This window comes from Polyodon spathula, chromosome 16 (genome assembly GCF_017654505.1).
Source record: "Polyodon spathula isolate WHYD16114869_AA chromosome 16, ASM1765450v1, whole genome shotgun sequence".
Lineage (NCBI taxonomy): Eukaryota > Metazoa > Chordata > Actinopteri > Acipenseriformes > Polyodontidae > Polyodon > Polyodon spathula.
In genome coordinates, this window is record NC_054549.1 from 38,209,987 (window position 1) to 38,224,762 (window position 14,776).

General features: G+C 44.3%; 3 protein-coding genes across 8 annotated transcripts in view; all 3 read right to left on the minus strand.

The window, feature by feature from the left end:
- Positions 1 to 790: 790 nt before the first annotated feature.
- LOC121328447 (wiskott-Aldrich syndrome protein-like) lies at positions 791 to 6,984 on the minus strand. 4 transcript variants are annotated; one of them, XM_041273112.1, is made up of 7 exons: positions 6,834 to 6,984; positions 5,178 to 5,340; positions 4,449 to 4,491; positions 3,820 to 3,973; positions 3,013 to 3,703; positions 1,416 to 1,530; positions 791 to 1,182 (listed from the first exon to the last, which is right to left on the minus strand). In XM_041273112.1, the coding sequence occupies exons 2-5, from the start codon at positions 5,300 to 5,302 to the stop codon at positions 3,210 to 3,212; spliced, it is 816 nt and encodes a 271-aa protein (XP_041129046.1). In that variant the 5' UTR covers positions 5,303 to 5,340; positions 6,834 to 6,984; the 3' UTR covers positions 791 to 1,182; positions 1,416 to 1,530; positions 3,013 to 3,209. The 4 variants fall into 4 exon arrangements, with proteins under 4 accessions (XP_041129046.1, XP_041129045.1, XP_041129047.1 ...); XM_041273111.1 differs by lacking the exon at positions 6,834 to 6,984 and adding an exon at positions 6,059 to 6,136; XM_041273113.1 differs by lacking the exons at positions 1,416 to 1,530; positions 6,834 to 6,984 and adding an exon at positions 6,059 to 6,136.
- On the minus strand, positions 6,567 to 10,306 carry si:dkey-197j19.6 (wiskott-Aldrich syndrome protein). The gene is made up of 4 exons (XM_041272957.1): positions 10,146 to 10,306; positions 7,672 to 7,812; positions 7,076 to 7,390; positions 6,567 to 6,575 (listed from the first exon to the last, which is right to left on the minus strand). Exons 1-4 carry the CDS (start codon positions 10,275 to 10,277, stop codon positions 6,567 to 6,569), a joined length of 597 nt encoding a protein of 198 aa, XP_041128891.1. The 5' UTR covers positions 10,278 to 10,306.
- Positions 10,307 to 11,263: 957 nt separating this feature from the next.
- The window catches only part of LOC121329221 (MAP kinase-activated protein kinase 3-like), a 17,684-nt gene continuing 14,171 nt past the window's right edge, over positions 11,264 to 14,776 (minus strand). Inside the window, exons 7-10 of one of the 3 annotated variants that reach the window (XM_041274699.1) lie at positions 14,588 to 14,712; positions 12,477 to 12,562; positions 11,799 to 11,876; positions 11,264 to 11,535 (exon numbers count right to left, since the gene is read on the minus strand). In XM_041274699.1, the coding sequence (XP_041130633.1) occupies positions 11,380 to 11,535; positions 11,799 to 11,876; positions 12,477 to 12,562; positions 14,588 to 14,712 (445 nt within the window). In that variant the 3' untranslated portion in view covers positions 11,264 to 11,379. Of the gene's footprint in view, positions 11,536 to 11,798; positions 11,880 to 12,476; positions 12,563 to 14,587; positions 14,713 to 14,776 lie in introns of all 3 variants that reach the window. The other 2 variants (XM_041274700.1, XM_041274698.1) reach the window with 2 other exon arrangements.

Sequence of the window (14,776 nt, forward strand, 5' to 3'; positions counted from 1 at the left end):
TTTTATCATGCTAATAAAATTGTTTGCCAATGACAAAAGCTTTTTTTCCTGCTGAAATCTGTTTCATGTGTGTCTGAAGTCTTTCACACCTGCAGAAAAGATCTGCGAAAATTATTTTGCCTCTTCTCAATAATAACCACACCCTGCATTTTGAAACTGCAGCATGCTTAAGAAAGAACCGGTACTGCCACAATGCCCCAGGTGGAGCACGAACTCTGCACGCTTTCAAGGATAACATGCATTGTTACATAGCTCATTTCAAAAGTGCTTGCGTGACTGCAGTGTGATGACAAATCTGTTTATTAACCTCTTGGAAACATCTCTGAAAGTACTCTCCTCTTTGTGTGAAGGGATTTGGGTCCCCCTATAGCCTGGGATTGACGGTGTCTTTCTGTGGAACCATTTTAAAATCACCTGTCCACCAGCAGGGGTAATCTCTCCCCCCGTAGAGGCATTGCTGAATGGTAGTGGAGTGTGCTGGGAAGACGTTCACTACCCTGAGACAACATCCAATAATCAGCTTCACTGGGAGCAGAAACTGCTAACCAAGCAGCACCTACACCTCTCTCAAAGGGTGTATTTCCTGTTGGGCTGCCCTGTAGGATCCCAGCTGAAAACAAAGAAGATCCAGCAACACAATTAATGGGAAATATGTTGAATCTTTATTCAAAGTGTTTCAACACATAGGTGTTTTATTAACCAAGCACATAGAACAATATTTACAATTATATACTTGCTTTAATTTAAATTCATATGTATAACAACTTCCCATTTATTTTCTTTATTATTACAATACAAAAACATTAAAAATAACTCATTTTTAGGGCTTTTCAGCAAAAACATTAAAAAAAAAAAAACTTCCTTTAAACCCAGAGCCCTTCAAACACGCTACAGTACAGAACGCACCCTAGAATAAAACCCTCACTGTATAGTGAATGCCAAACAGGCTACAGAAAGAGATCTAGGAGAGGCTTGTGAATCCACAGGGTCAATCGAAACCACACCCAATCGTCAGCCCTGATGAATTGCAGAGAAACAAACACAGCAGATGGCAGCCCCCATCGAACGAAGTTACCCTGAGACCAGGACCAGCGGGACTCCATCCTGCAGTGAATGAATCAAAGATCGACCGCTAATCCCACTCATCCGAGTCCTCTTCGGACTCGCTCCTCTCATCCTCTCCTGCAATTAAAGTAAAGAATGAGTTTGCTGATCTACGGAGAGCTGTTTCGATCTCTTTACACCACGATCGGGTCCTGGAGAGCCACAATACTGCAGGCTTTCTAGGCATCTTTCAATCCTCAATCCTTTTAGTGCTGACCAAACAAATTGGTCGAGTTAAGTAATTGGGAAGCCGGCTCTCCAGGAGCAGCGCTGGCAGTGTTAATGGAATGACCCCACAGTGCCTCTGCTACCTGAAGAGTGGATCGCCTGGTGCCTCTTGTTCATGGCCTCTATGAGAGCCAGCACAATGCCCCCTGGTTGAGGAGCCGCAGGGGGGGCGCAGCCCACACTCTCCACACTGGGGACCTGAAAACGAGAACCAGACACAAGCAGCACAATCTTACTGCTGCAATCTCACTTCACTTATCCATTGCACACAAACAGCCACGCCTCCTGGGTTCAACAGCATTCCTTATAGAAGGAAGGCTGCTTTGTTTTTTTTTCTGGCTAGGTATTCAGTCTTTGTGAACGTGAGAATGCACTCATACACTTGCGAGAAATGAAACTGGAAGAGTCTCAAAGGTCATTAGTTATGATTCAACAGAATGCAGTGGTGGAATGTTCATGTCTTCCTGTTTACAAACTCAGAGATTGTCCCAATGAATTTACTAAAGCTGCATAACACTATTTTAATGTTATGCATGATTCAAGCAGCCAGTCTAGTTAAAATCAACCTAAACTCCCTTTTAGACCAAATAAATGACTGCAGCAAGGCATACTGCATGCAAGGACTAACATATTGATGTGTGTGTGTGTAATTTTATATATATATATATATATATATATTATATATATATATAATATATATATATTATATATATATATATATATATATATATATATATATATATATATATATATATATATATATATTATTAGGTCGGGTTTAGTTGAATAAATCAAATTGAGAAAAACTTATAGAAAAAAATATTGGGAAAGTTGAGATTGTAAGCTTTTGTCTCCCTCTACAGGGCATCTCACAAAATTACACCAAGACGCTATTCCTGGTGACCAAACAGTTACACCACCAGTTACTAACCCATAACCCCGGTACACGAAAACACAAACAGTAAGAAACCTTCACAGTAATAAATCTGTTTATACGGTACATTTACAAGCCTTAACGTCAAATCGCCACCTTCACCTGCAGGGCAGCGTCTGCAGCAATACTGAAATCCAGCACGCACTCCATTGTGCCAGCGTGGTGCTGATTCCAGGGCAAGTTGAATTAGCAGGTTTGGATGAGCGTCCGCTGCACTGTTGGTCTCCTGTAGTGCCATAATATATTGGCCACTAGATATCGCTGTTTAGCTACTGAACGTGGCCAATACTCAGTGTTACTCTTGAGCTTCCCACAAAGATCAGAAGTACCGCAGTTTGAAATTACAGTACACAGTTATTAAAACCCTCTAAAATAACCAGACAATTACTGAATGAGTGCGTTGCCTTGTTTCAGGTTAGTCCGACTATTTAATTGAACCAAGGTACTCGCAGTACAGGGATGGAAGAAAGACTTATTGAACAGCAGTGTTATCCATTCCAGGTTTTACTACAAACCATTACCACCAGTGTAGAACTAGCAAGCTCAGTTGTGTCCTAAACTAATGGTAAAACCAGGAATGGATCAAACTTATGTAAAGGGGATTCTTACTTCCATTTCTGAAGTACCTGGCTAGAAAAAGGCCCTGGTTTGGAATGGACTGAAAAGGCACCAGTAAGGACCACTTCTATAAATCAAACCACTTCTCTAAACCAAATCACTAACCCAAACCAGCAGACACCACTCACTGATTTCAGCAGGATGCCTTGTCTGATCTCCTGGAACACAGACAGCCTCTTCTCCACCTCTTCCCTGGCTGGTTGTCTCTTCCCTTCATGAAGCTGTGCTGTTGGTGGAGCAGGGGCCGCAGAGCTGTGTGCAGCGGGAGGAGGGTGTGGCGGCATTGGGGGTGCAGAGCTGTGTGCAGCGGGAGGAGGGTGTGGCGTCATTGGGGGTGCAGAGCTGTGTGCAGCGGGAGGAGGGTGTGGCGGCATTGGGGGTGCAGAGCTGTGTGCAGCGGGAGGAGGGTGTGGCGGCATTGGGGGTGCAGAGCTGTGTGCAGCGGGAGGAGGGTGTGGCGGCATTGGGGGTGCAGAGCTGTGTGCAGCGGGAGGAGGGTGTGGCGGCATTGGGGGTGCAGAGCTGTGTGCAGCGGGAGAACGAGCGGAATCTGGGGAGGGGGAGGAGGAGTGGAGGGGGGAGGAGGGATGGCCTCGTCAGTGAACAGTGCAGAGAGAGAGCCTCTCTTCAGCGGGGGCGGGACCCCTCGCACCCTGAAGGTGGTCGAGGATGCCATGGGGGGGCGCCACTCTCTCTGGGAGGGCAGGGGAGGAAGGGGGCCCTTTAGCGACAGCAAGGTGGGTTGATCTGGTTCCAGGGAGATTAGTGGAGAGGAAACAGGTGGAGCAATTCTGTTAAGAGATAGAGATGCAATGGAACCTGAAAGAGAAAAAAAAAAAAAAAAGTAGAATGTTTCATTGTCAATGAGTGCTCAATCCGTACCGCAGGGAGCTCACCCTGCCCCTGGATTTCCCGCCACACCGCAGGGAGCTCACCCTGCCCCCGGATCTCCTGCCGCACAGCCTCCATCCCGCCCTGCAGCTCGATGACCTCGTAGATCAGCTGGGAGGTGGAGAGGTCCTGGAGGTGCCGCTGCTGGATCCCCGCCTGACTGAAGAGCTGCCTCAGGTCTGAGTCCAGGTGATTGATCTGCAGACAAGATAGTGCAGGCACTGGAGAATCAGAGAGATGGCAGCACTAACAAGACACCATGCAGAGCACTCAACACTCAAGGGCAGCTCAGAGTCAGAGCATGGAGATTAAAGGGTTTTAAAAACTACAACTTTATTAAAGAATGCATCTCACTGGAACAGTGCTATTATCCTAAAACCACAGTTTAATAGGACTGCTTGGCTAATTACAAAAGGACTGCTATCTGGCACGATTGAAAACCAGGACTTCAAGGTTTGAGGAACAATCACCCAATGGGAAAAGGGGTCAAATTGGGGCATCTGGTCACCCTACCCCTGACCAGGTTTTAAAACTACTTGTTAATCTTGGAACACCATCCCCAAGACATGAGCACCAGCAAACACTCCCTCCCTCCCATTCTACACCTACAAGGCTTCATCAAGATAAACCCACCAGCTACTACATTGTTAAAATCTGCTCCTGACATACTCACGTCAAACCCAGTACCGGGGTTCCACCCAACGTGACCCACGTGCCTAGACAGAAGACAGGAGGGGTGCATTTAACCACATGCCGCAGTACAGCAGGACTATTAAAGGAGAACAAACCAACAACCAAGGCTTCTTACATCAATAGACTATCAGTATGTGGCTTCCTCCTCTTCCTCTTGAAAAACGTTGGCTGGATTTAATTCTTGAATTTGGAACATGCACATATTTCAAGGACAGCCCTGTAAGACCAGGGATGGGCGACTCTAGCCCATCCCATACAAGTCTTTGTGCCAACCCTGGTCTTAGCTATTCAGCTGAACCAATACAAACCACATCCTAAAACGCTTCACGCTCCGTCGCACCTGTTAAAGCTGGTGGGGATTAGCCCTCCACGACCCGAGAGGTTTTTGCCTTCTAGAGATTAAAAGTTGCTGCCGCTTCCTGGTAGCTACTCACAGCCGGTATTCTAAGGCAGTCTGATGGTCTTGCAGCACTAAGACCAGCGCAGAGATACAAGGACACAGCATTTCATATAGACTTGTACTTGAAATATTTGCATGTATGACTCGCTCACACAGCCTCTATAGCACCTCCTCATTCTAGGGCGTTCACATTTAAACTGTAGAAGAAACACCCATAATATAATATACGTGCGTATTTACGCAAAAGGTTAATCGGATATCCATCAACTTCATTAGCAGTCTGCGCATCAATACAGCGCCGGTACTCACTTAAAGTCACTTGGGGTCCCGATGTCGGCTTTTTTCAGTTTCCTCTTGTTACTGGACCTTCCTTTCTCAGAGAAGGAACCCAGACTCCGGTACCGAGTCGGGGTGATGCTCTTTGAGGACCCCATGCGTGAAGACAGAGGAGAATCTTGGTGCGATATCTGACCTAGTAATACAAACGAGGTACACGGGGAAATGAATAGTTCACGTCTCATACCCTGAAGCAAATAAATAGTGCTCTCCTTCCAGGCCCGATGTTAAACTACAGCCTCTGGAATTCCACACGGGGTGAAGGAGCTGTACCGATAATAAGAAACCCCAAAAGACTGAGCTGTCGATACAGTGTCACCCCGTTAAAAATAATGACAAATAAATACAACAATCCTTTCATTTTTTTAAAAGAACCAATCAGATTTCCAACCTTTTCAAGAAAACACCAATAGCTAAACTTCGAAATGACTTGTCGTGCTCATTTCGTCCTTCTCTGTTTCATTATTTGCACGCGTACGTTTTTAAATGAATATTCAATCCAACATGCTAACATTTACCAAATATATGAACAGTTCTTAAAAATTCCATCTGCATCTGCAGCAACACAAAAACACTGGCACGGAGAGAGCCGCTTGCTTCACCGGCCCGCTTAAAATGAATTTCTTTCTGACACCTGTCTCCGCTTTAATGACTGGTAATTACATTCCATCTGCAATCACTAAACCAGGCACCTTATACCAATCTATTAGTAAAATTAAACACACACGCGCGCGCGCGCATTTAAAATATAAAATCAAGCGAATTCTATTCAATTAGTAATCACAGCTAACAATAATAATAATAATAATAATAATAATAATAATAATAATAATAATAATAATAATAATAATTACCCTGTTCTGTACACCTACAGAAATGTCATTTGTAAGTCGCCACCCTGAATAATGGACCGTCCGCTTTTAAAATCAAACAGCAGAGTGATCGTGCTTCGAACAAACGTGCGATGTACATATTTGAATATCTTGCTCGCAAAATTTGAATAATGAAATGAATATGCAAAATCTGCTAACACTCAGACAAAAACAATTAGCTAAGAAGCAGCACCCAGATACAGGCTGACGTCACTGTGTGTGTGTGTGTGTGTGTGTGTGTGTGTGTGTGTGTGTGTGTGTTAAAAAAAACGAAATGTGTCATGCATTTCAAAAATGGCTCCAGGATTTAATATATATATATATATATATATATATTATATATATATATATATATATATATATATATATATATATATATATCGTACTGTGTTTACTTTTCTTTCCACACAGATGAAGGGCTTTTGTCCAAAACGTGATGAAATACATTATTTTTAAACAAGATAGTCCGGATCCAACATATCACTCATCACTAGAAATACTACAGGAAGAAGAACAGGAACTGAGAACCCAAATTATTAGAAAACGTCATGTTTCATGTTATTAATGCCTTGTCTTCTTCATTATACACACTGGAAGGGAATTTTATAAAACTAGAACCAACCCACTGAAGCATTGCTATGAACGGCCTTTTGTACACAACAAAGCAGAGTGCTTCTCAGTTTGACATCATTGACAGGAACAGGACTTCATTGAAGACAGGATGAACGCTTTGAAAATGCGTCCCTGTGATGCTTACTTTGCGTGTGCTTGATTTTATTACAGCTTCTGATTCTGGCTTCAATAACAGATTTGAACGTGTCAGCTTCCCCTTCATCTGCAAAGTTCAGTGCCACCCAACACTCCTACAAAAAACAAGAGAGGTAGTAAAGGAAGAGTGAAACACATATGATAAGAGTCAAGCTTCACAGACAGACTAACTGCAAACACACAACTGCTTGCACAGTATTCATACTGGGAGGTGATGGGAGGTGTACTCACGTCTCCCAGGAAGGTGTGGAAGTAGGGGTGAGGTGCAGGGTATTCATACTGGGAGGTGATGGGAGGGGTACTCACGTCTCCCAGGAAGGTGTGGAAGTAGGGGTGAGGTGCAGAGTATTCATACTGGGAGGTGATGGGAGGGGTACTCACGTCTCCCAGGAAGGTGTGGAAGTAGGGGTGAGGTGCAGGGTATTCATACTGGGAGGTGATGGGAGGGGTACTCACGTCTCCCAGGAAGGTGTGGAAGTAGGGGTGAGGTGCAGAGTATTCAAACTGGGTGTACAGCTCCTGCTCCCAGGCCAGCTTTCCTTTCTGCTGATGTTTTGAACAGAAGAGACAGGGTTTTGTAAATGATCTGTTTAGATGACAGAGCTGTCCAAACCACGGTTTTATTCGGATAACAAAGATTAATGTTTCAGAATGTATTGAACACATTTTGAGGTCTGTTGTAATCAATGCATTTAGATCCTGAAAACTCCTACCCCTGCTCTAGCGAGAACCTCTTCTGTTTATTAAACCCACACAGGCTGTTGTGAATCCTTTTTTTGTTCAGCAAACGTCTTGGCGTGAACAGCGTCCCCTCTCTCGCCCCTCACCTTGACCCTGTAAAGCCTCAGGAAGTAGGAGCGTTCGCTGTAATCTTTGATTAAACAGACCACTCCAGAGTTACACTTGGTCCAGCTGCTCCTTTCTGGAGGCAGGGAGAGGTACACCTGAACCACAGCCGACGCCAGGGCCTGGAAACAGGACAGCAATAATAATACAAATTAAACACACCCGAACCACAGCCAACGCCAGGGCCTGGAAACAGGACAGCAATAATAATACAAATTAAACACACCCGAACCACAGCCAACGCCAGGGCCTGGAAACAGGACAGCAATAATAATACAAATTAAACACACCCGAACCACAGCCAACGCCAGGGCCCGGAAACAGGACAGCAATAATAATACAAATTAAACACACCCGAACCACAGCCAACGCCAGGGCCCGGAAACAGGACAGCAATAATAATACAAATTAAACACACCCGAACCACAGCCAACGCCAGGGCCTGGAAACAGGACAGCAATAATAATACAAATTAAACACACCCGAACCACAGCCAACGCCAGGGCCTGGAAACAGGACAGCAATAATAATACAAATTAAACACACCCGAACCACAGCCAACGCCAGGGCCCGGAAACAGGACAGCAATAATAATACAAATTAAACACACCCGAACCACAGCCAACGCCAGGGCCCGGAAACAGGACAGCAATAATAATACAAATTAAACACACCCGAACCACAGCCAACGCCAGGGCCTGGAAACAGGACAGCAATAATAATACAAATTAAACACACCCGAACCACAGCCAACGCCAGGGCCCGGAAACAGGACAGCAATAATAATACAAATTAAACACACCCGAACCACAGCCAACGCCAGGGCCTGGAAACAGGACAGCAATAATAATGCAGATTAAATATATAAACAAATAAATACGTAAATAAATAAATCATTGTCGTTGAACAAGGGACCTGCCAGAAAGGTGCTTGGCTATTGAAAGGAAAGAAATGTGTTGGTTAATATGTTTTGATTAAAAAGTAATTGTTTTAAGTGTCAAGCTCCTTGCTTTTTCTCGTCTCTTTACATGTTTCTGTGATGTTTGCAAGCATTCTGAGTGCTTCGTAAAGCAATTACGCAAATAGAAAAGAATAGGAAAGTGCTATTTGAAGATAGCAGGGGAAAAAAACATTCCCTTGGTTTCCATGAAGTGGTAAATTCCCCTGGACATATGCAAGTGTAAACAAGCCTTACAAAAGTTTTCCACAGTAAAAGCACAGAACAGTGTAATACCGCACGGTGTAATACAGCACAGTGAAAGCAAAGCACAGTGTAATACAGCACAGTATTATACAGCACACTGTGATACAGCACAGTGTGAGACAGCACGTGTGTAATACAGCACGGTGTAATACAGCACAGTGAAAGCAAAGCACAGTGTAATACAGCACAGTATTATACAGCACACTGTGATACAGCACAGTGTGAGACAGCACAGTGAAAGCACAGCACGGTGTACTATAGCATAGTGTGATACAGCACAGTGAAAGCATAGTTTAAATGCAGAGTACAACCGTGGGGAAAATATGGTAAAAGTGCAAAAATACCACGCAAAAAAAAAAGTGCTAGACTTTTATGAGGGAAAAGCAAGTGGAAGTGATCTGGCTGGACTATGGAAAGCATGTTGGTGCTTCAGTCCAGCAGCAGAAACACGGCTATCTGAACACGAGGCATCAAAACAAAGCCACTCCAGGATATGGCAGGTGTGATCAGATAAGGTTGCTATTATCAATACACTCATTTGAATGCTGTGTCCCAAGCGCATTCATTTCCCTGGAGGGTGCTTGCTGAAGTAAAAGGACTGTCCATTTCTAGTTATTTTCTTGAATAAGGTTCTGTGCCACACATATAGAACTATAGAATCCTGTTTTTATATAGAGGAAAATAAAACAGATGCATGACACTGACACTACTGCCTTATCAAACATGATGTAGCAACACCATCAAAGCACAACAAACACAAAAAAAAGAGAACGTTTGAGATTCAAGCTTCTTCAGGGGGAGTGAGAAAGACGACTAACTGGAGCAGCTCTTAGAAACAGCACAGCAGAGTGGAATGCAGCAAAGCATGGTACAGCATAGAGAAGCATTGTAAAGCACAGAGAGGTCTGGTAAAGCACTGGGAAGCATTGTAAAGCACAGAGAGGTCTGGTAAAGCATAGGGAAGCATTGTAAAGCACAAAGAGGTCTGGTAAAGCACAGGGAAGCATTGCAAAGCACAAACAGGTGTGGTAAAGCATAGGGAAGCATTGTAAAGCACAGACAGGTGTGGTAAAGCATAGGCAAGCATTGTAAATCAAAAGTATGGCAAAACTTATAAAAAAAACAACATAGCAAACCATGGTAAACTAAATGCACAGTAAAACCATACAGAAATCAAAAAACGTAGATAACGGTAAAGTCCATGACATTATCTAACTGCCCAGATCACAGAGACACTCAAAACCAACTCACGAGACATCTGGCTCCAATCAGGTTGAACAGCACAGCGTTTTCCCTCAAGGAGATCAGCTGGGAGAAGACTCTGGACTCCTGGAGTGTGGATCCCGCAGTACCGCTATTCTTAGTGGCTCGCTCTTCCTCCATTTCTGAGGCTCAGGATGTGAATCCCAAGAACGCTGCTCTGAACCGCCCCAGTGGAGGTGCTTCCACACTGATGCAAATTACACACCCACTTCCTGACCTCAGGGAATGAGCTCCTGGCTGGCAGCACTGAAGGGAGATAGCAAGCTACTGGTGATCTCCTACTTCATCCAGGACATTTAAACAAGCAATAGGGCCCAATAAGAAATGCTAACAGAAATTTTACTCAAATTCAGTGATGTGCCTTTAACTCTTTCTCTGTGTCTTCAATGTAAACTCAATGACAAACATTTAGACTGGAGAAGAGTCTATCTGAAGACGTTGAAAAGACTTCTTGTCGAAATCTTTGTCATTTAATTTATTTAGTTTATTTTAGTATTTCTAAATTAACTGAATTCCTGCTGTTGAGAACTGTTTTTTAAAAGCCCATTTTGATTAATTAAATTAAATTTAGAGCAGGAGTCTCCAAATTTACACTAAATCTAAGAGCTATGTCTTTACTATAGTCTGCCATATTTTGCCAGGAGGCTTGGTGGACCAGTGGAGAAAGGGGCCTGTTACCAGGAGCTTCCAGGTTCAATCCCAGTTCAGCCACTGACTCCCCGTGTGTGACCCTGAGCAAGTCACTGAACCTCCTTGTGCTCTGTCCTTTGATAAGCTGTAAAACCGAGGTCCTATTGTAAGTGACTCTGCAGCAGCAGCTGTGATGCACAGTTCACCCCCTCGTTGCTTTGGATAAAAGCATCCGCTAATTAATAATAATACTGTTTTTGCCAAGTTCGTGATCCTGGATTGGATCAAGCCTCTGTGCAACTCCTAGGGTTCTGGATGGGGAGGTGATATCAGAGAGGGAGTTTATATTACTGGAAACATGAAAAGAAAAATACACAATAACAAGACATCAAAAAGAGAACCATTATTTTATATATATTTTATTTTTTGTAAAAGGACAAACAACAACAACAAGAACACCCCCTTGCCACACACACACACACACACACACACACACACACACACACACACACACAGTGTTCTTTCTATTGTGATCTGCTCGTTCCCGCACAGTGTAGAGCTGCAGTTCGGTTTTATTCCTGCAGGGGGGTCTTCACTGGCTATTGCACACTGTGGACGAGCCCCCCTTGCCCCCAGCTGCTTTCTTTCGCCGCTTGTTGAGCAGCGGATTGCTGGAGGTGTCCAGGTCCTTGATCTTGACCTGGTCGTAGTCGACGCGCATCGTGGCCAAAGCACTGGTCATCTCCTCCTGAAAGCACAGAGCAGGACGGCTCCTTATCACAAGACAGAGGGACAGGGACAGAGCCCAACAACACACAGTTTGGATTCAGTGCTCCTGTGTTGGTAAGTGTGGTAAAAGAAGAGATATCAGGACTCAAACCCAAATGGGTTGAGGGTTCATCGCCTGGCTGTTTGGACGAGATGATACTCCCCCCTGTGGTTGACCGTGGGGTAATTGAGTACAGGTGTTTGGTAAATGAAGAACAGTCTCCTGCCCCTCTCCCCACTCACCTTGACCTCGTCCCACATCTCCTTGTCCTCCTGCAGGACCCTCGTTGTGTGCAGGGGCGTCGGCGGCACCACCATTGACTGCTGCAATGAAAGCGTTCACAATGAGGTCAGGCGTCCACCCAGCCACGGGGAGGCACGAGGGTTACAGCACTCTTTGATTCAAGGCTATTTTTGTTCCATGCAAATGATACATAACTGAGGAACAGACAGCTTCAGGTGGCTTAAAAAGCCAGTGGATAGCAGTACCTGAGTTGCTTGGTTTTAGTTTTGTAAAAATCAGCAGCTGTTTTTCATGCTTGTAAAATGCTGTAGGAGTTATTTAAAGGCTGAAGGACACGCTTTGGAAATGACTCCCAAGGTGTCTAAATGAAAGGGGAAGGCTGGGCAGCCTGGTGATCGCTGCACTGGAGGAGCGGCCCCACAGTATTTCCCCCGTGCTTTTCCCATGTTGGCACTATGCATTCACCATGGTTTACTCTGGTTTGCCGTGTTTATTAACATGCTTTACAATACTGCGCTGGTCTCAGCAATGCTTGCACTGCGATTTATTACTGTGGGAAGCTATTATAAGGGAGAGTCTGTGTAGCACACAACACTGCCCGATACACCTGCTCATAAAAAAAGAAAACACTCAAAAAAGGACAAAAGCAATGCAAGCGAGTGAACCAATAACCTCACTTTGATCCAGGGGTGGTTCATGAACTGTGAGATTGTCATTCTCTCGCTGGGGTCTGTCTTCAACAACTGGTGAATCAGCTGCTTTGCTGCAGAGTCAAAGGGAGACGGGTACAATAAAGTGAAGGAGGTACGTCTTATACTGATAGGTGAATGCATCTGAGTATAGGACTGTGTTAAATGCATCTGAGTATAGGACTGTGTTACAGGCACGTCTTATACTGATAGGTGAATGCATCTGAGTATAGGACTGTGTTACAGGCACGTCTTATACTGATAGGTGAATGCATCTGAGTATAGGACTGTGTTACAGGCATGTCTTATACTGATAGGTGAATGCATCTGAGTATAGGACTGTGTTACAGGCATGTCTTATATTGATAGGTGAATGCATCTGAGTATAGGACTGTGTTACAGGCATGTCTTATATTGATAGGTGAATGCATCTGAGTATAGGACTGTGTTACAGGCATGTCTTATACTGATAGGTGAATGCATCTGAGTATAGGACTGTGTTACAGGCACGTCTTATACTGATAGGTGAATGCATCTGAGTATAGGACTGTGTTACAGGCATTCTTATACTGATAGGTGAATGCATCTGAGTATAGGACTGTGTTACAGGCACGTCTTATACTGATAGGTGAATGCATCTGAGTATAGGACTGTGTTACAGGCATGTCTTATACTGATAGGTGAATGCATCTGAGTATAGGACTGTGTTACAGGCATGTCTTATATTGATAGGTGAATGCATCTGAGAGTATAGGACTGTGTTACAGGCATGTCTTATACTGATAGGTGAATGCATCTGAGTATAGGACTGTGTTACAGGCACGTCTTATACTGATAGGTGAATGCATCTGAGTATAGGACTGTGTTACAGGCATGTCTTATACTGATAGGTGAATGCATCTGAGTATAGGACTGTGTTAGGCATGTGATAGGTGAATGCATCTGAGTATAGGACTGTGTTACAGGCATCTTATACTGATAGGTGAATGCATGAGTATAGGACTGTGTTACAGGCACGTCTTATACTGATAGGTGAATGCATCTGAGTATAGGACTGTGTTACAGGCTGATAGGTGAATGCATCTGAGTATAGGACTGTGTTACAGGCACGTCTTATACTGATAGGTGAATGCATCTGAGTATAGGACAGGCATGTCTTATACTGATAGGTGAATGCATCTGAGTATAGGACTGTGTTACAGGCAGGATAGGTGAATGCAGGGTACAATAAAGTGAAGAGGCTTTTAAATACTGAGACGTGAATGCATCTGAGTATAGGACTGTGTTACAGGCACGTCTTATACTGATAGGTGAATGCATCTGAGTATAGGACTGTGTTACAGGCACGTCTTATACTGATAGGTGAATGCATCTGAGTATAGGACTGTGTTACAGGCATGTCTTATACTGATAGGTGAATGCATCTGAGTATAGGACTGTGTTACAGGCATGTCTTATACTGATAGGTGAATGCATCTGAGTATAGGACTGTGTTACAGGCACGTCTTATACTGATAGGTGAATGCATCTGAGTATAGGACTGTGTTACAGGCATGTCTTATACTGATAGGTGAATGCATCTGAGTATAGGACTGTGTTACAGGCATGTCTTATACTGATAGGTGAATGCATCTGAGTATAGGACTGTGTTACAGGCATGTCTTGCATTACAGCAGCCAGCAGCTACAGGCACACACGTTATTGTCCAATGCAGCGGTCATTACCTGATAACTGACCACAGCAACAGTTAGGTGCCCTGAGCCGAAGTCTCAGTTATCTGCAGAGAATTATCACCACAGCGGATATACACTGATACAAAAATGGAGCATGAAGACATTTAAAAAAATGTGGACGGGATCGCTTTAGCAGCTTAAAACTGAAGTGGTCATTAAAAGCAAGTTTCAGTGTTAGTGTCCTCGTCCTGTTATCTGAGAAGGCATCTCCCTGCGATACAGGAGGAGTCACTGAGTTGTTATGGGGGTTTCTAATAAGCTGTGTGTGGGGTGTCTCAGCTTCACAATAAGACGAGGTGTATTGAGTTACAGTGTAGGGCTGTCTCTGTTACAGCACAGGGCGCCTCGTGTGTTTTCTTCTCCCACCTTCCTCTGAGACTTCCGCCCACTCTGGGTTGGGAAACTCGTACTGGCCCATGCGGATCCGCCTCTTCATCCCGGGAGAAATGGCCTGGCCCGTGTTGGAGTAGAAGGGAGGGAATCCACACAGACTGGGGGGGTAGGGAAAGCAGGGGGGTCACTGCACTGCACGGCACAGACACTGACCACTGACCC

Coding starts and splice junctions, on each gene's coding strand:
- LOC121328447 (XM_041273112.1), bottom strand. CDS start 5,302: ATGGGGTCCTCAAAGAGCATCACCCCGACTCGGTACCGGAGTCTGGGT. Junction 4,492..5,177: donor GGGACCCCAAGTGACTTTAA/GTGAGTACCGGC, acceptor TCTTCTGTCTAG/GCACGTGGGTCACGTTGGGT. Junction 3,704..3,819: donor GCAGGAGATCCGGGGGCAGG/GTGAGCTCCCTG, acceptor TTTCTCTTTCAG/GTTCCATTGCATCTCTATCT.
- si:dkey-197j19.6 (XM_041272957.1), bottom strand. CDS start 10,277: ATGGAGGAAGAGCGAGCCACTAAGAATAGCGGTACTGCGGGATCCACA. Junction 7,813..10,145: donor TGATTGGAGCCAGATGTCTC/GTGAGTTGGTTT, acceptor TCCTGTTTCCAG/GCCCTGGCGTCGGCTGTGGT. Junction 7,391..7,671: donor TGAGGCTTTACAGGGTCAAG/GTGAGGGGCGAG, acceptor TCAAAACATCAG/CAGAAAGGAAAGCTGGCCTG.